Source organism: Vulpes lagopus, chromosome 8, assembly GCF_018345385.1.
Source record: "Vulpes lagopus strain Blue_001 chromosome 8, ASM1834538v1, whole genome shotgun sequence".
Lineage (NCBI taxonomy): Eukaryota > Metazoa > Chordata > Mammalia > Carnivora > Canidae > Vulpes > Vulpes lagopus.
In genome coordinates this window covers 42,092,423-42,113,060 of record NC_054831.1, presented here as the reverse complement: position 1 = coordinate 42,113,060, position 20,638 = coordinate 42,092,423, and the positions used below count along the sequence as shown (strand labels likewise).

General features: G+C 38.0%; 1 protein-coding gene across 1 annotated transcript in view; it reads right to left on the bottom strand.

Moving 5' to 3' along the window:
* Nucleotides 1-17,795: 17,795 nt before the first annotated feature.
* The window catches only part of TEX26 (testis expressed 26), a 31,299-nt gene continuing 28,456 nt past the window's right edge, over nucleotides 17,796-20,638 (bottom strand). Inside the window, exon 7 of the mRNA XM_041767444.1 lies at nucleotides 17,796-17,872. Coding sequence (XP_041623378.1) covers nucleotides 17,796-17,872 — 77 coding nt within the window. The remainder of the gene's footprint in view (nucleotides 17,873-20,638) is intronic.

The window sequence follows — 20,638 nt, the reverse complement described above, 5'->3', positions numbered from 1 at the left end:
AGCTCAGAAGAGACTTATGGGCTGAAGATATCAATTTGGAGAGTTGCCAGCATGTAAATGGCATTTAAAACCACAGGACTGGATGAGATTTTCTAAGCACAGAGTACACATAGAGAAGGAAAGAAGGCACAGGCTGAGTTCTGAGGAATCCTAATTCAAGGACAGGCAGAGGAAGGGAAGTAAGAGGACCACAAATGAGCAGCTAAAAAGATAAGAAGAAAACCAGAGAGTGCGCATGCATTTCTACCCAGCAGCATTTGTCTCCCACCCTTCCTTTCATGACAGAACTCTACCTCTGTGTAGGTGTTGGGGGCCATGCCCTTCATGAAAAGCAGGACTCCTCCCCAGTCTCAGGAGGTGAATCATGGGATCTAAGACAACAAAGGTAACCCACTGTCCTTGCTGGTTTGGGCTTAGTAATGAGCACATGACACAACTTGGCCAATCAAACGTGAGTGGAAATCCACTGGGTGGCTATTGGGAAAGGTTTTCATGCTTTTAAAAAAGTGAAGAAAAGGAAACCAAGTTCTTCTGTCTAAGATGTGGACTCTGGTTGGAGATGCTGTAACCACACGCAACACAGATAACTGTGAGACCAAAAGCCTGAACAAAGAAGGTAGTAATGATATTTATGTTAAATAACACTTTTGAGATGTTCAATTAACCAGCTTCAGAGAACTCGCTGCCAACAAAATTATGTTGTAAGGTAATGAATTTTCTAAATGCGTAGGTGTTGTGGGTCTCCCATGACCTGTAGCACTAAGCCTTCTAGACGGTACCTGTGGTTTCACGAGACAGAGAGCAGTCGCTCATATTCACTGGTAATATGATTATGCCAAGGACTGGAAGGTGATGCTTTGCCCATAACTTAACAGTTTCTTTTGACTTATTTGGAGAACTAGCAATTAACCAATTTTTAAGTGTATTCTTTGCCAATATAAATATTACTTTAATACTTTGTCTACAGTATTTCTTTCCATAGCCAAAAAAACACACTCTTCTGTCAAGCTAAAAGCACATATTATCTTAGCCACCTCAGAAATGGATCATTTTTAATTAAGATACTTCATCAACACGTAGCATTAAGAGGGATGGGTTGAAAGACTGAGTTGGAAATATTTTAGGGCTTCTCTTTCTGCCAACATGACTGGGCAATGTGAGAAAAAAAATACCTACTGGTCAAGACAACAAGAAAATTAGATAGAAACAAATATAAAATAAAGTATCCCAAAGTCAAAATGTTTGATGACACTTTAATTAACCAGATTTTAAGATAATGACTGTAAAATCTGTATCTTCAAATGGTTTGGGATGTCCTTAAAGCTCTTTGATAGTGTTCTTTTTATTCAATTAATGCTTCTGAAAGAGCTTTAATTTTGCATTAATCAAAAGCCCTCTCATGATGTTCTCAGGATTTACTCAAATTCGTTTTTTTTTTTTTAAGTGCAATTAAATTATCAAGGCAGAGGCTCTGATTACAAAATTCCATAGCAACAGCCAGTTAAGTAAGCACACTGAGCCCAATCCAGTGCTGCACACTGATGTTCATGCTAGGCCAGGAGGTGTGGTCAGGCTTCACGATGAATGTGACAAACTTCCCTTTACTTTCTTCTTGAAGAGCAAAACCTGCTTCCCTGATGTCAACAGTTTTCTGATAATATCCACTGTTACAGCAAATAGCTCTCTGTACTCACGCAGAATTCTAGAAAATTCTATGAGATTAAAAAAAAAGCAAATGATAAAGATAACTTTTCTTACCTTTTAACATGAGGTGTTTCTAACATCCCCAAAGCAGAGCCTGCTCTTCTTTCTCTCCAGTTCATGATATCAGACAGCGAAATCTGCCAACTACTCCTTTACTGATTAGAATTGTGTCCTCTCCGTCCCATAGAGCAATTACTAATGATCAGAGAATTGTCAGCTGAAGAAAATCTTGCTGATTTTTTGCTGGGAACAGCCAATGCTGATGAGCTCTGCTCTGCCCACAATGGTGGCATGCCCCCTCACTACCAAGGTTTGTAACTGGAGTACCAGGGTAGCTTCTGCCTCTTTCTGTTCCTCCCCAGGTACATTAATCCCATCACCTGAGAAGGTAATTGATGCTTTCATGAAGTTGGGGGTGGGGCAAGGAGGAAATGCCAGGGAGTGAACAAAAAGGAAATTAACTCTGGTGTTAAAAGTACTCTTATTACTCTTATTAGGCAGCCAGGGTAGCTCAGAGATTTAGCGCTGCCTTCGGCCCTGGGTGTGATCCTACGGACCCAGGGTTCCAGTCCCACATCAGGATCTCTGCATGGAGCCTGCTTTTCCCTCTGCCTCTCTGTGTGTGTGTGTGTCTCTCATGAATAAATAAATAAAATCTTTAAAAAAAAAAAAGTACTCTTATAACTTTGCCCTGCCAGGGTGCAATTAATGATATTGGAGTGCTACCCACTGTCTCAGACTAAACCCTTGATTACCCAGCCCCACTTTCCCACCCCTAACTCACATAGCAACTCCATTTTTCCAATTGCTTATGGAAAAACTCTTGGAGCTATCTCCTTCTCTTTCCCTCCCAAACACATATTTGGTTCACCAACAAATTCTATGGGTTCTACCTTTGAAATATCTCCAGAATCCAACCATTCCTCACTTTTCCCAGCAATACCTCCTAGTCTGAGCTACTCATGTCTCTTGCCTCGACATTGACACTAGCCTCATGTTGGTCTTCCTGGTTTAATATCTGCCCTTTTACTATACATTCTGTGTAGCGAGCCCTCTTTGAAAAGTGGAAGTTGGATAATGTCAATCCTCTATTCAAAACCCTGCCATGACTCTCATCACATTCAGGTAAAATCCAATGGAAAATCCATAGCTTTGGAGGCTCTTATAATCTGCCTGCCCTTCTACCTGCCTGGCCTTATCTCCTACCATTCTCCTCTGGCTTCTCTAGGACCACACTGATCTTCTCTTGGAACACGCAGGGCTTCTATGTGGAAGGCCCTTCCTCCAGATATCCACAAGGTTTTCCCCTTCTCTCTGATTTCTGTCAGGAATAAGCTCCATGCCCCCTTATAAAGGTCTTCCTGACCACCCCACCTAAACTAGCAATCCCTCATGCCTCTCTGTCACTAGTCAGCTGTATTTTCCTTCATACTCCTGAATTTCACATTGCATCATGTATTTGCATGGTATGTTATATGTGAACTGCGTATTTATATTATATGTTTAGGTTTTTATTCATATTGCTGTAACTGTCATTATATCGTGCATTTGTTTATTAGTTTGTTATCAATTTTCTACCTTCAGAATATCAGCTCCACGGAGGTAAATTTATCTCGTTCCCCAGAGCCTAGAAATTTGCCTAGTATAGGAGAAGCATGAACCAATAGCACTTCACACCTGGGCAGTCGCTCCTAAAATTCTATTTACTTTTTTCTTTGGGACAAACTCCTGTAGTGTTGTGATCTTTATTTATACATAGGATGTGACTCATCTGAGATTTCATGTCAGTACATAATAGACCCATTTCTGCTGCGAGATTGCTAGCTTGGCTCTCTGTCCTCAAGTGTGGGGTTCTCTGAACTTCACTACAGCTGTATCACATTTGGTCTCTCTTGACGTTTTATAAAAAATGTGGAGATGCTCTGACTTTTTAAAAAACATTTTATTTGTTTGAGATACAGAGAGAGAGAGAGAGAGAGCACAAATAGGGGAAGGGTCAGAGGGAGAAGCAGGCTCCCTGTTGAGCAGGGAGCCCCCAGTATGGGGCTTGATCCCAGGACCCTGGGATCATGATCTGATCCAAAGGCAGATGCTTAACCGACTGAACGACCCAGGTGCCTCTGGAGATGCTCTGACTTTACAAACTACGCATGAGATAACCAGCAGCACTCTGATATCTATTCCACTAGATAAAGTGCATTGTGGTAGACATCAGTGTTTTTTGTTTTATTTTACATTAATGTGAAGTTGTACATTTGTTTTACATTAATGTGAAGTTTATAGAAAAGGCATCATATCATTTTGTAATCTACTTTTTTCACTTAGCAAGATATCTAGACTGTTTCTTTATCAATAAATAGAACTTAAGAGTGTGCGTGGTGTTCCATTCTGAATTTACTTCACATTCCCCTATTAATGGAAATAAAAGTTGTTGACATATTTCTTGTTTTAGAGAGAGCTTTGATTTAGAAACAAACTAGGCATGTAACTTTTCCCATTTGTGCAAAGATCTCATTATGGTAAACTCATGAAAGAGGAACTCTGAAATATATTGCCAAACTGAGGTCATACTGCATAGGGTGGGCCCTTGTCCAATTTGACCAATGTCCTTATGAGAAGAGGGACATTTGGACAGAGACACAGAGGTAAGAGGGTCTTGTGAAGGCACAAAGACACAGAGGAAATGCCTGTGACATTGGAGGCAGAGGTTGAAGTGATGCTTCTGTAGATCAGGAAATGCCTAGGTAACCAGAAGCTGGGGAAGCCAGGAAGGATTCTACCCTGAAGGCTTTGGAGGGAGCAGGCCCCTGCCAACATCTTAATTTCTGACTTCTAGCCTCCCCACCTGTGAGACAATAATTTCTGTTGTCTCAAGCCACCTAGTTTGTGGTACTTTGTTACAGTAGCCCTAGCAAACTATGCATTAGCACAGTCCAACCATACATGAGAGCATCCTTTGCTACCCTTGCCAACACTATTTGGTTCATCTTTGCCAGTATGGCAATCCTTTGTCCATCTTTTCATTAAGGCATTTGGTAATTTCTGATTCATTTATAAAAACTATTCAAACCTACTATTGCTACTTTGTTATATATGATACTAATACTTTTTCAGTTGTCTCTCATTTTTATGGCAGAGGTTCTTTGGAAGGGGTGCTGTATGGCCATACTAAAGGTTTTAATTTTTAGGTGGACAAACTTAGTAGTCTCTTTATTTAAGAATCTGGATTTTTTACCCTAGCTAGGAAAAAAAAATTCTAGTGTCTGGATGATTTCATTTTTTACATTTTACATTTATTTGTTTTATCCATCTGCAATTTATTAATAGAGTGATGTACAAATACCTTTTTTGCCCCAATGGTTGGTTTTCAATGACATTTATTTGATAAGCCATTTCCTTCCTACAGTTTTGTACTGGCACCTTTATTATATACCAAATTCCCATTATACTTTAGTCTTTTCCTAGCTTATTTTTATTCCATTAATCTCATTTCCCCCTGCACCTGTGACAGAGTGTAGTATGGTAACTTTATGACACATTTTAATATTTGTAAGGGACTTTTTCACCTAATTATTTTCTCCAATTGTCTTCTGGATTAAAATTTTCATGGTTATTCTTGACATTTATTCTTTCCAAATGAAGTTTAGAATACTTTTGTCAAGTTACAAACGCACCTACACATACTCATGAAAATATAGTCAAAAATTCTATTAGTATTAAATTTATAAGTCAATTTAGGAAAAAGTGGCATTTTTACAGTATTGGATCTTCTGTATGAAACTGCACTGCCTCTTTATTTATTGAAAACTTATTTCATGTTCCTTAGAGAATTTATAAGTTTTCTTCATGTGGGTCCTGTGCATTTTTAATTAAATATTACCCAAAGTATTTTATGGGAGTTTATAGTTACTATCAAAATAAGAAAAATTGGGCAGCCCCTGTGGCACAGCGGTTTAGTGCTGCCTGCAGCCCAGGGTGTGATCCTGGAGACCCGGGATCTAGTCCCACATCAGGCTCCCTGCATGGGCCTGCTTATCCCTCTGCCTATGTCTCTGCATGTCTCTCTCTCTCTCTCTCTGTCTCTCATAAATAAATAAATAAAATCTTAAAAAAAATAAAATAAAATAAGAAAAATTAAATAAAACTAAGGAAATAATAAAATTAGTTAATAACTGACTGATTAATTATACCCACCAATTAATTATAAAAAGCTCATCAATAGGATTTTTTAAAACACTTTATGATTTTTTGATATAATTAATATGTCAAAAAATTCACCCCTTATTTTTTTTTAGTTTTATTGAGATACAATTGGTATATACCATCATATAAGTTTAAGGTATATGATAAAATGATTTGATACATGTTGATATTGTGAAATATTCACCATAATAAGTTTGGTTAACATCCATCACCTCATATAGTTACATATTTTTTCTTGTGATGAGAACATTTAAGATCTATTGTCTTAGCAACTTTCAAATATACAATACAGCATTGCAAATTATAGTTATCATGCTGTACGTTGCATCCCCAGGACTTATTTATCTTATAACTGAAAGTTGGAAACTGTTAAAAGACAAATAAAAACCTTATTTCTGACTTTCAGTTTCTTCTCAGGATCTGGAGGCCTAAAAACGGTAGAATTTCCACCCTTTTAAGAACAGCAGCAACAGAAAGCTGGACAGACTGCAAGTTTGCAAAGTTTTTTGTGTTGAGGTCACAGGGCAACCTACTAGCCCTAAGTCTAAGAAGACATGGTCATCTACAAGTGAGATGAGGACTAGTATTTGCTTACCTGGGATAGAAGCAGCTGGATACCAGAAAGTATTCAGCAAGGACAGTTAGTGATTTGATGGAGACTGAATACTGGCTGGCAAGAGACTGTGGAGCTCGGTGAGGCAGTAGATACAGGGGGAGTTCCCACCCCCTTGCAGACTTCTCTGTGAACCCCACCAAGAGTTTCACGGAAGGGACTGGTGACTCTCCAGAGAAAACATAGTGCAGGCCTTCCTTACAGAGAGCAGCTACCACAGGAGGAGCATGAAACCCTACCCAGACTCCTTTCTCCCCAGTGGAATAAAAGCTTTAATCTGTAGGAGAAAAGAAAATAACATTGCCCTTAAGGTACAGGTGAAAACCCATTGCTGCTGGGGGAAGGGAAATGAAACTATCCTCTGCTCATATGAGAGGCACAGGAACAAGGACTGGGCTCAGAACTATAGCTGGGGTCAGGAGGGGAGGGGGGCAGGAGTCCCAAGAAGGCCGCATCCCAAGACCCAGGAACACAGTATCTGCCTAAGAATAAGGCTTAACCAGAACAGCAAAGAACACCTCCCACCATAAGGTAATAAGCTCTGAGTAATGAGTAACAGTAGAATACTGCTGGGAGAATCACAAGTGCATTCTTAGGAGGTGCATTACACAGGAAAGACCTAAAGTTGAGGATGGAACAGGAATTGAAAACACCCTCTGGAAAACCGGCTGCTACCCTACAAGGTACTGTTACATTACAAGGTATTGTAAGAGGAATCTGAAGCCTGTGGTGTACTGAGGGTAACCATAGCAACAACAAACCTCAACCCCAGGCCCACTCTGGACGGTCTTAACACTAACTTCCATACAAAAAGGTCTACTAGAAGAAAAAACACACCAACTCCCAGTCACAAAAACTATTTCCTCCAGTTTCTACTATTGTACACAAGATGTTCAGCATTCAACAAAAAGTTATGAAGCATATATAAGGACAATTTTTAAAAATTAGTACGCTGCCAAGAGACAAAGCAATCAACAGAAAAAGACTCAGGTATGGCACAGATGTTGGAACTATATGATGGGAAATTTTAAACTATGATTAATATATTAAAGTCTAAAGGGAATACAGACAATATGTAATATCAAATAGATAATGTCAGCACAGAGATGGAAACCATAAGAAAGAATCAAATGGAAATGCTAGAAATGAGAAATGTAGAAATAGAGATGAAGACCCCCCTTTGACGGATGCATCAGTAGACTTGACACAATCAAGAAAAGAATCAATGAACTTGATGACAGGCCGATAGAAATTAGCCATTTAAAGTAAAACACAAAGAAAAAATAGACCAGAAAAAAAATGAACAAAACAGAATATCCAAGAGCTGTCTGACAATGTCCAATAAGAAATGTGTACCTGGAATCACAGAAACAGAAGAGGAGAGAACAGGGCAGAAGAAATATTGAAGAAATAATGGCTAAGAATTTCCCAAAGTTGATGCTAGACATCAAACTGTAGATTTAAGAAGCTCAGAGAACATTGGGCAGGATAAATATCAAAATCAAACAAAAGAACACATAAAAACCTCAGTATTATACTCAAACTCCTGGGCAAAAAAAAAAAAAGAGAAAATTTTGAAGGCAGCCACAGGGGGAAAAAAAACATACTGCAGAGGAATAAGAATAAAAATTACAGCATTCCTTGTTAGAAACAATGCAAGCAGTAAGGCAATGGAATAACACCTTTAAAATGTTGAAAACAAAAAAAAAATCTAACAAACAAAAATTCTGTACCTAGCAAAAATATCTTGATAAATTAAAGAGAAATAAGCATTCTCCAACAAAAACTGAGAATTCAAAGGTTTTATTGTACTGAGAATAACCCTACCAACAACAAACCCCAAAGCCAGCCCATCTAATGACAAGATTAACATTAACCCTTACACTAAAGTCTACCAGAAGGAAAAGCTTTGGAAATATTAAAGGAATATAGCATCAGACAGAAACTCAGACCTGCACTAAGAAATGAGGAATTCTGGGAATACAATAAGTAAAGATAACATAAAATTTGATTTTTTTAAAAGAAAACTACTTGAAAAATAATAGCAATGTATTGTATATGTATAGTGTAGGTAAAAATAAAATGTATAATAATAATAGCACAAAAGAAAGAAGGCAGGAGTTAGGCATATACAATTATAAGATCTTTTTGTTTTTGTTTTGTTTTGTTTTTCAATTATAAGATCTTTAAACTACATAGGACATAGTAAAATATTTGATGGTGGATGTATGTTAATTAAAGATATATATTGGAGAAACTAAGGCAAGCAAGCACTACAAAATATTTGGAAAAGCAGCATAAATAATAATAGTGAGGACAAAGATGTCATAATAAAAATATGTCGTATTAATCGGCAAGAGAAGATGAAAAAAGAGGAAAAGAGGGAAAAAAGAATATACAAAATAAAATGGAAAACATATCAGAATGGTAAGTTTTAATTGGATCATATAGAAAATCACACTGTGAATGACAGGAGCACACCAATTGAGAAAGAGACTAGCAGATTGGACAAAAAGCAAGTCCAACTATTTGCTATCTACAAGAAACCCATTTTATTTTCTTAATTTTTTAAAGGTTTTTATTTAAATTCCAGTTAGTTAACATACAGTGTACAATACAAGGATTCAATATTTCATGTAACACCCGGTGCTCAACACAGCAAGTGCACTCCTTAATACCCATCCCTTATTTCCCCATCCTCCCCGCCCACAAAATACTAATTCAAAGGGACACATGCTACCTGTTGTTTACAGCAGCACTATCTACAACAGGCAAACTATGGAAACAGCCCAAGCGCCCACTGACTGACAAATGGATAAAGAAGATGTGGTATATACACACACACACACACACACACACACACACACACACACACAAAGTAACCCACTTTGAATGAAAAGACAAAAGTAAAAGGATGGGAAAATACATACCACATAGAAACTAACCAAAAGAAATCCAAAATAGCTACACTAATTTAGACAAGACTTTGGAATATGGAATATTATCAGAATTAAGGAGGGCCAATAAATATATAATGAAAAAAGGGTCAGTTCTTCAGGAGACATAAAAATATATTTGCACTTAACAATACAGCTTCAAAATACAGGATGGGAATGGATTTATGGGACCAAAATGATAAATAAACAGATCCACAGTTACAGTTGGAGACTTGAACATTCCTCTCTCAAATAGAAAATAAGTTAAGATATAGAAGATTTGAACTACAAAAAGGACATAATTGACATTTGAAGTACATACACATGGTTTCCAGTGTTTGATTTCTGTATCTAGCATGGCAAGGTGTCTGGCACAAAAGACTCTTAAAACAGTTTTCTGAAGTTTAAACTGTAGTAATCATATACCTTAGATTTTCTGGAACAACCCCAATTCACGAAATGTGATTATTTTTTAAGACGATTCTTTAAATGATAACTTCACTTTGTTTTTTAAAGCATTTTATAATATTACATTTAGAAATCACTTTCAGGGGCACCTGGGTGGCTCAGTGGTTGAGTGTCTGCTTTTGGCTCAGGTTGTGATCGCGGGGTCCTGAGATCAAGTCCTGTGTTGGGCTCCCTGCAAGGATCCTGCTTCTCCCTCTGCCTATGTCTCTGCCTCTCTGTCTCTCATGAATAAATAAATAAAATATTTAAAAAAAGAAATATTTCATACTTGGCCACACAATCTGCTTTTGGTTTTGGTTTTGGTTCAAAAAGCCTGGCTGGTTGCATTGGTTGTATTCTGTTTGGTCCCCAAAGCCCCTTTAATGCCCTTCTCTAGCCTGCTCTGTGCCACTGGAGGCTGACCCTTTGGACTGTATCTCCCTCAATACCTTTCTGGTGGGAGTCCATTGGACTTGTCAATGGGACCCATTGACAGGGGGTCAAATTCCATTAGAGGGCAGGAGAAAAAGAGAGCAGAGTATTTCTTGCCCCATCTTTCCCTGCTGCATGTCTCTGGCAGTGGCTCTATCCCTCCCTGACTACAATCCCCATGACCCAGGGGCTTCTTCAAGCATCTGAGTCTCACTGGGCTCTGGTCACATTGTCCATCAAGCCTAGAGATGGTAATAGCTTCCTTCCAATGCTAATCCATTTAAATAGCACTCCATTTAAGCTTTATCATACGAAACAAATGGGGTGTATTCTCTTTCCTACCCAGACCTTGACTGAATTAGCCACTTAACCTTAATAGGTGCAACTTGCCAGCTAGGTCACTTCTTTAGGTAAGTGGCTCTTCGTCTTTGCTCAACATTAGAATCCCCTGGGGAAATTTAGAACCAAGTGCTGCTGACTCTCACCCCCAGAATTTCTGATATAATTAGTCCAGGTAGTGGCTTGGACATCAAGATTTTAAAAATCTCTCCAGGTCGTTCTGTTGTGCAGCCAAGGTTGAGCATTGCTCTGGCTCAGAGGCTTCCCCTCTGAGCCAGAGAGATTTTTAGCACGTAATGAAAACTCAACCATAAATGCCCCACTGTGATTTTTCTTTTTTCTATTTCTTTCATATTTTAATAAATTACTGCAGCCTTTAATTTCAAGCGATGTTATTTTTCTACTCTTCCGTTCGTGACAGCACTTTTTAAACAAAATAGAAAAAATTTAAATGTATTTATATCATCGTTTCCTCAGGAGGTTAAAAACAAAGAACAGATGTTTCTGGAAAGCATAGAAACCTGTTATATGTACTTATTTTTTATTAGGTGTGTGTGCAGGGGTGAGATTTCCAAGAGAGTAGAAAGGGAATCAAAAAAGCCATCAGGGTACTCCGCAAGAGAAACAATTTCAGAATCATTATCTGTGTTGAAACACTATTCTCTTTGAAATATAATAATAGAGGTACTAGTACTACATAATTATCTCATGTCGGATGCATTGATTGATCTGGTCTTGACAATCCGCTCTGAGAAGGAACCATATTAAAGCAATCATTCATATCCTTTGGCACGTTAAAATAAGCAGTGGCTACTGGCTTCATGAGAACCTTTGAAGCTTTCAATGTTTAAAATGCCTTCACCATTTGGCAGGCTTTAAAATACTAAGGAACCACAACCACACTCTCCTATGTTAAAAGACACTCACTTTTTAAACACTACCCATTTTTAGTGGTGATCAGACTTAATATTTTTAAGAGGGTATACTGATTCTACCAAGCCTTTCATTTCATTTTGAGATTTCCCAAGATGTCTCATCTAAATAAATACTGTGCCTAAATCACTTAGCTATGGCTACATTAATCTCAGTGGCTTGCAACAAAAAACATTTATTTCTCACTAGGATAGGTCAGCTGAGGTAGCTGTATGAGTCCATTTGGGCAGCTATAACAAAATATCATCAACTAGGTAGTACATAAGCAAGAATTATTTATTTCTCAAAGTTCTGGAGGAGATAATTCCAAGATCATGGCACCAGCAGATTAGGTATCTGGTAACAGCTTCCTGGTTCAGATGGCTGTCTTTGTGTCCTCAAAGGCAGAAGGGGCTTGGGGGCTCTGTAGGTCCTGTTTTATGAGAGCACTAATCGTAATCATGAGGGCTTTGCTTTCCAAATGCCCCACCTGCTAATAATCACTTCAAGGATTAGGATCTCAATATATGAATCTGGGGACACACAAACATTCAGACTATAGCAGTAGATCTCTTCCCCATGTCTCTCACCCTCCTCCTGGGAGCAGTGGGCAGTTCAGGCTTATGTCTGCTACCATCCTAGTGGCTGAAGCAAGTCATATGGCCAAGCTCACCATCAAAGGCTGAGAAATACATTCCATCCTTGGTAGGAGAGACTACAAAGCTGCACAGGTAAGGGTGTGGATACATACAGAAAGAGATAAAGAATTAGAGACAATAAATACCACAGTTACCACAATGACTAAAGAATAAGTCAGTTAAATGGCACATTTCAAGACTGTATTTACAGGCAGAATTTCTGGCTGTAGAGTGGCAGCCACTTACCTGTTCTACAACTCTGTATGTAGCAAAGTGTCCAGTCTTACGGATAATACGCATCTGTAGGTTGTCTCCCACAAGGCAATAGATTTGGGGTTGGCTTTTCTTGGCCCTCCTGCCCTTGGAACACCAAAATCATTTCCAAAACAAGTAATGAGAGGTTTGGGAAGGGCAAGGAAGGGTTCAATAGGTGAAGCCTAGGTGATGTTTCCAGGTGGTGAAACTATTCTGTATTATACTGTAATGACACTATGCTTTTGTTGAAGTTCATAGAACTTCACAGAACCAAGAGTAAACTTTCTAAACATTAAAAAAATCATTTAAGAGGGAAGTCAGGGATCCCATTTGGGACTCCCAGAGTGTGGAGCCTGCTCCTTTTGGAGATAGGTGGAAAGCTTAAGATGTATCTACAATGTGGTGTGCAGTAGCTGAGAAACCTAGTCCTTGACAAAGCTTTATCAGCACAGTTTGAAGAGGAGGATCAGCCTTCAACCAAGCCATGGTCATGGGTGATCCATAACTTGAATCAACAGAAATGTATTAAGTAATCTGGAGCACAGAAACAAAAACAAGAGTCTATGCTATGAGGAATCAGTGGCACTCAGGCCATGCATGACCTGAGCCCTGCCCCCTCAGCCTCCTTTTCTATGACTGTCCCTCTGCGCCCTGTGCCCAGCCAACTCCCCATACTTTAGTCACTCTGCATTCTGCCAGTTTCTAGAACACTTCAAGGTTTTTCCTATCTTCATCTCCTTGCCTTGCTATTTCCCAAGCCTGGAAAGCTATTGCCTCATCTCTTCACCTTACTTGCTATTTCTCCTCTTTTTAAAGATTTATTATTTTAGAGAGATAGAGATTGGGACAGGAGCAGAGGGACAAAGAGAGAATCTCAGGCAGACTCTGCAATGAGCACAGAGCCCAGTGTGGGGCTTGATCTCACATTCCTGAGATCCTAACCTGAGTGGAAATCAAGAGTCTGACACTTCATCAACTGAGGCAACCAGGTGCCCCACTTTTTCTCCTCTTAAAGGCTCAGCATAAATGATCCTTCCTCATCGAAGCCTCTCACTCTTCTCTATCACAGCACAATTTATATTGTGTGTAGCATTTATATTCCAGAATTATAATGTTCATTTTTACTTGTTTATGATCTGTCCCTCCCTCTATAATGTATGCTCCATATCTTTCTTTTCATCACTAATGTATTCCTATTACCTAAAGCACTGCTTTGGCATATAATAGATGCTCAAAAAATATTAACTGAAGTGGCTACCCATTGTTTAGTATTTGACTGAAGATCCCAATGGAGTGTGGGCCATGCCTTGGACTGAGTGTCATGAGGATAGTAGGGAAGTCCCACACTGCACACCCTAAACTAAGTGAGAACCTCTAAAGAGTTTCAGACACACTCTAATGCCTCGCTACAACCAAACTGCACACTACTGAGAGGGGCCTAGGCTATGTATGAAGCCCCAAATTCTTCAGAGATTTGGGGTAGATATATATCTTTATTTTCCTTGAACCCTATGCCATGATAGAGCAGTAGGCACAGAGCCATGGGAGAAGGCACACTGCTGGAGCCAATGGTGAGGATCTGAGACTTCAAGTTTCTCAGATAGGCCCTAGATGGATAGATATGGGATTATGCCTTCTAGAATGGCCATACCTGTCCCCTTGCTCTTATGGTTCTTAGACAAGCTGCCCAAGCCTGATAACCATATAAAACCTGGAAGGGTTTGTAGCAGTGGGATAAATATTTCCCAGCCTGTGCAGGTGAGAAAGAGCTGTCTATCCCCTTCTTGGAGGACCCCAGAGGGAGCAGGGGACACTTGTGTGCACGTCAGCAACAAGTGAACCCCATCTCTGTTAGCTCCTTCACAGCTCATCCAGGAATCATATATTGACCAGCCTTCCCATTGACCAGCTCATTTTTCTTGGCTAAGAGGCCTCAGTGGACTGACCTAACCTGAGGGTACAGACAACCCATGATATCCTCTTTGAGCACTCCATATGTTAAGGGAGAAGACGAGACCCAATGATTAGAAAAGGTTGTTCCAGTGAATACAGAGTCAATGGAGAAGGGAAGGATAATTTTAACAAAACAGAAGTAAATTCTCAAGGAAATTCAATCATAGAGGAAAAAAAGGACTTTCTAAGATTTATGATAAAATAAAATTTGATGCCTCGATATTAAAATAGGATAAACAGACCATTTATTGCTAAGAACCAAACTGATATTCTGAGTGGACAAAAGGAAGAAATATACAACAGAGTCAAAACATTTTTTTTGAGTCAAAACATTTTTTTAAATGGAAACTATATACAAAAAGTAAAAGAGACTCCAAGAACAGATCCAGGAGGCCTCTGCTGCAAATATTATATTCAGAAGGAGAAAAAGTCTCATAGAGAGTAACATAGTGAAGAAAGGCCATAATAAAAAATATGAAATAAAAGAAATTACCTGAAGTTAAAGAAAATGAAACAGCATAGCCTCGAAAAGTTACTGAAATATTCCAAAGGTAAAGAAACAATCTTATAAGCTTCCAGAAAAGCAAAACCAAAAACTCAGATAACTTATGGCAGTAATTGAACCAGACTAATATCTGACTTACAAATTATACTCTCAACCAAAAGACAATGGAATGACTGTGGACTATTGAGAAAATCAAAGTTCCAAGAATTCTACACACACACAAGATATCATTTAATGCAAAAGAATGACATTTGGGGACAAGTAAGGATTCAATGTGTTGCCACCCTTGCAACCCATGTGAGGAAATACATAGAAGCTATTCTATCCAAATAAAAATCAGATCATGGATCTGATCATTTGGGAAATGCATGAACAAGTGATAGTTAAGTATAAATGGATGATACTAACATAAATATGTGACCCAAAGTTTATATCTTAAGTCTTCTTTAAATAGGACAAGAAATTGTAAGGAAATCCCTAAGAAAAGCTTGAAGCAAAAATTTCCAAACTATCTGAGCCATGAAGTGAATATGAATGTATGTGTCCATGAGTGTGCAGGGATGGAGTAGGATGTACAATATGGGATGGAAAATTAAAGATCTCCTCTCAGCAAAGAAGGGAGGGACTATGAAGGTAAATATACTGGAAGCATAGGAATTGTGTAATCTTTATATATTAATAGAAAAATCCAAATTTAGCAATGGTCATATGTGATTTTTTAAAAATTGCTAGTATAGAAATAGAATAATTTAAAAATTGACAGTGTAAGGGCCATCTCAGTGGCTTAGTCAGCTACGCATCTAACTCTTGATTTTGGTTCAGGTCATGATCTCAGGGTCATGTAATTGAGCCCCAAGTTGGGCTCTACACTCAGCAGGGAGTTTGTTTGAGATTCTCTCCCTCTGTCCCTCCACCGACTCACATTCTTGTGCTTGCTGTCTCTCTCTCTCGCTCAAAAAAAAAAAAAATATTAACAGTGTAAGAAAAAATAAGGAAAATTAGGAAAGAGTAAAAAGAACAACAAAGAATAACCAAAAAATGTAAATCATAAAAACAAGTATGTCAAGCACTGTAATTATTGAGTACAGGCTAAATTCTCATATCAGTTATAATATAAAACCCAAAAATAATATATTTCTGGAAGCACACTGAAAGAAAGTTACAAAAAAAGATTGGAAATTAAGGGAAGGCAAATATATACCAAGGAAAGATAAGGAGGAGCACCTAGGTGGCTCAGTGGTTGAGCATCTGCCTTTGGCTCAGATCATCATCCTGGGGACCTGGGATCAAGTCCCACATTAGGCTTGCCATAGGGAGCCTGCTTCTCCCTCTGCCTATGTCTCTGCCTCTCTCTGTGTCTCTTAATTATTTATGAATAAATAAATAAAATATTTTTTTAATAAAGAAAAGGTAAAGAAAAAAACCCAGTATGAATGGCAACCTTAATTAAAATCAGTTAAAACGTAATTCTTGGTCAAAATTATTAATGAAGCCAGAGAGAAATAGCACATAATGAGGAAAAATTAATCAGTGATAAAGCTCTATGCGAATCATAAGCATTGATAAACATAGCAGCCATATATACTATATATATTTACATATATAGATATAAATATATACATAATATATATTGTATAAATACATATGAAATCCTCAAAATACAGAAAAAATTGGTGAAAACATTTTTACTGTGGGATGTTTTTAATATTATGCTTTCAGAAAAAAAAATATTATGCTTTCAGAATTTGACAGTTCAAGTATACAATTAAAGTGAAGTATCATATAAGAGATTTGAGAAATAGCATAAACTATATTTTTTTCGCTTCTTTTTTTTTTTTTTAGAATCAACTATTTTATTTTATTTTTTTTTAATTTTAATTAATTTTTATTGGTGTTCAATTTACCAACATACAGAAAAACACCCAGTGCTCATCCCGTCAAGTGTCCACCTCAGTGCCCGTCACCCATTCCCCTCCAACACCCGCCCTCCTCTCCTTCCACCACCCCTAGTTCGTTTCCCCGAGTTAGGAGTCTTTATGTTCTGTCTCCCTTCCTGATATTTCCCAACATTTCTTTTCCCTTCCTTTATATTCCCTTTCACTATTATTTATATTCCCCAAATGAATGAGAACATACACTGTTTGTCCTTCTCCAATTGACTTATTTCACTCAGCATAATACCCTCCAGTTCCATGCACGTTGAAGCAAATGGTGGGTATTTGTCGTTTCTAATGGCTGAGTAATATTCCATTGTATACATAAACCACATCTTCTTTATCCATTCATCTTTCGATGGACACCGAGGCTCCTTCCACAGTTTGGCTATTGTGGCCATTGCTGATAGAAACATCGGGGTGCAGGTGTCCCGACGTTTCATTGCATCTGAATCTTTGGGGTAAATCCCCAACAGTGCAATTGCTTCTTGTATTCATGTAATATACAAATTAATCACACACTTGCATAAAAGAAAACTTTGCTAAATATCCCAAAACAAAGATTTGTTTTAAAACTTTTGAACAGAAGATCAATAATAAAAAGTTCTTTAAAAATCTTCTAATTATTGGAAAATTAAGAAGCCTTTTCCACATAATTTCTGGGTCAAAGAAGAAATCAATATTGAAACTATAAATCAAGTATCCAGAGAATAGGAAAAAACATTATAGCAAAGCCTATTGGATACATTGGGGGTGAGAGGGGAAGGATTTATGGCCTTAAATGATTTTATTGTTTAAAAACAAAATAAAGCAAAACAAGATTAAACAAACCCAGGAATAGATTATTTGGAACAATTTAGATCTTTTTTTTTCATTATTGAGAAAATGATCCAGTGTTTTCACCGATTTTCAATTTTCTTCATTTCAACAGTTTCCTTTATTTTTCTGCTCCAAACCAAAGTCACAGTGAGAGCGGATAAAGCGATCAAGAATTTGTCTGTCTGAAAAACAGGATGAAATTTTCCATTTAACTATCTAAGTACTAAATAGAGAAATTCTAGAAAGGAGGCAAGTATCAGATAATAGTACTCTATATACAAATTTGATGAGACAAAAATAATCAATGGGCATATGTCTAACACATAAAATGCACAATTGTGTAATTATTGATTTAAAACAGTAAACTTAGTATTCAAAGGATCAGCAGGGCTTCTTGGAAAGAGCAGAGCGTTTTGAATGAAACTGACTTAGCTTTTCCATTCTGCACTGGCAAGCTTTAGCAAGTCATGTGACCTCTCCATTTCTTCATTTCCTCTTCTTTGAATATATTCAAGAGGACTTACCTTGCACACCTACTGGATTGGATTAGGAATGCTATGTGTTAAGCACATAGATAGGACCTGGTCCATAAGAGATAATAAATAGGACAGCATTACCCTTTTTTATTGAGAACACAGTCATAAATAGTGATGACAAAAAAACAACACAGGCTATCTTTCCCAGGGCTTCATCGAAGCTGGCGCTGTTTTGCTGCTCACCAATGTTGGTGTGCTTTGCTATCTTTGACTGATAACTGACCATAAGAGGGCCCTTCAACTCCCTGGCCTCCATTTCCTCATCTGGAAAGTAAAGGAGCTTGTCTGGTTCTGAATATCTACAGGTCCCTGATTCTCATGACGTATATGTACTAACATTACAGAGTGAAGCTGTAGAATTTTTCTCACTCTTAGAATTGTCATCTGTGCAGCAAAAACCATAAGAGAGGAAGATTGTAAGTGGTACCTTGTTATCATGTTCAATGTCTGTGTTACCATACTCAGTGTTACAAATGTCAGCTGAGGTCTAAAGATCAGGAGTGTGTGTGTGTGTGTGTGTGTGTGTGTGTGTGCGCGCGTGGTCTTGGTTTACTCTCCAGTCCTTCGTGGTTCTTTGTTTTTGTGACCTAACATCCCCACCCTACTCTATATCTTTTATAACCTCTGTATTTTTAAAAATTGAGGTATATTTTTCATGAAGTGAAACACACTGATCTTTCATGTGCGGTTCAATGGCTTACACTTCCATGCGTGTAACCCATACCCATATAATAAGCTCATTGCCACCACTCCAGAAAAACCTATCCTGCTCCTTCCCAGTCAACATCTCCTACCTCAAGAAAGTCAGTGTTCTGATTCCCTTCATCACAGAGATGTGTTGCTTGTTGTAGCCCTTTGAATAAATGCAACCACACAAAATGTAAGATTTTATGTCTGGCTTCGTACACTTAGCATGTTTTTGAAGTTCATGTTGTTGAATGCAACAATAGCTGGTTCTTTTTTATTACCTAGTAGTATTTCATTTTGTGAATAAACCAGGTTGTTTATATTCTGCTGGAAAGTCAGGTAGTATCCAGTTTGGGACTCCTAAGAAAACAATGGCTGTGGACATTTTTGTATAAGTCCTTCAGTGGACACATGTTTTCTTTTCTCCTGGTAAATACCCAGAAATAGAATTTTTGGGTCATGGAGTAGGTATAGGTTTAACTTTATGGGAAACTGCCAGAAATGTTACAGTGATACTACTACTATTTGATACGCCTACCAGCAACATATTGTTTCATATTCTCAACATTTAAATCTTACAACAAAGAGTTAATTTTAAATAAGCAAGTAAACAAATTTAAAAAATCCTTCTTATGTCAAAGATAAGCATACAAGATGAATCAAGTTCCCCACGAATGAATAAAAAAGATGAGATTGTATCAAATTTAATATCAACTGAAATAACTGTTCAAAAAGTCTACCAGTTGTCATTCAAATGCTACTTGTATTTATTATGTGTAGATGCAGATTCATGTTCCAGTGATTTTGTTTATGCTGCTCCCTTTGCTCCCTCTAAATGGCCCTGCTTCTTCTGTCATGCTGAATCATCCTCAACCCCTAAAAGAAACCTCTAAGCAGTCTTGCTTAATGCCCTGTCAATCCACAGGGCTGGGAGTACCCCTCGCAGGCTTCTAATATACCCAAAGACTACTTGGATTATGGAGCCTATGACATTATACCTATGTGTCTCTCCCACACCTGACAATGAGTTCTTTGAAAAGAAGGATTTGTGTTTTATTTATCTTTGTATCAAGTGAGCATTACAGGTATTCAATCAATGAAGTTTCTTGAGCCAGTGAACATATATATCCTTAACAACACTGATTCATACCCTAGGAAGAAATACCCTTGGATAGTCATATCCATGGGAGTTTTGACTGGAAGAATTGGGGAGGGAGTAATAGCTGAAAGATTCTGAAAACCAGGTTTCAGGTAATTTTGTCTTTTAAGGGAGGAATAAGTAGGGAGATGACAGTCTATAGCAATAGATAACAGAGGTACAAAGAGTAAGCTGTTGGTTGGACTGAATCACTCAGAGATTAAAACAGTTACAAAAACAGAATGGCCACCAAAAACATTTAGTTCAAATACCTCATGTTATAATGGAGGAACTCAATACCAAATAGTGATACACAGAATTATTAGAAACAAAAGGTTTGTCTTCAGTTGCTCCTCCTTTCTTACTTCCCCAGCTTCATTTTGTCTTCCTGGAGTCTTCTCTATCCCACATCACTCCACCATCTCCCTAGCCATCTGGCTCAGGCCATGATGTTCATCTTTCCTCTTCCTCTCTCTCTTTCAAAATGTACCTGTTCTGGGCCCCAGGACTGTCTAAGATGGATAACCTAGTAAAATACTTTAAGCAAGATGGTAATAATTCATTCAGCCTAGTATATCTGCCAAGTT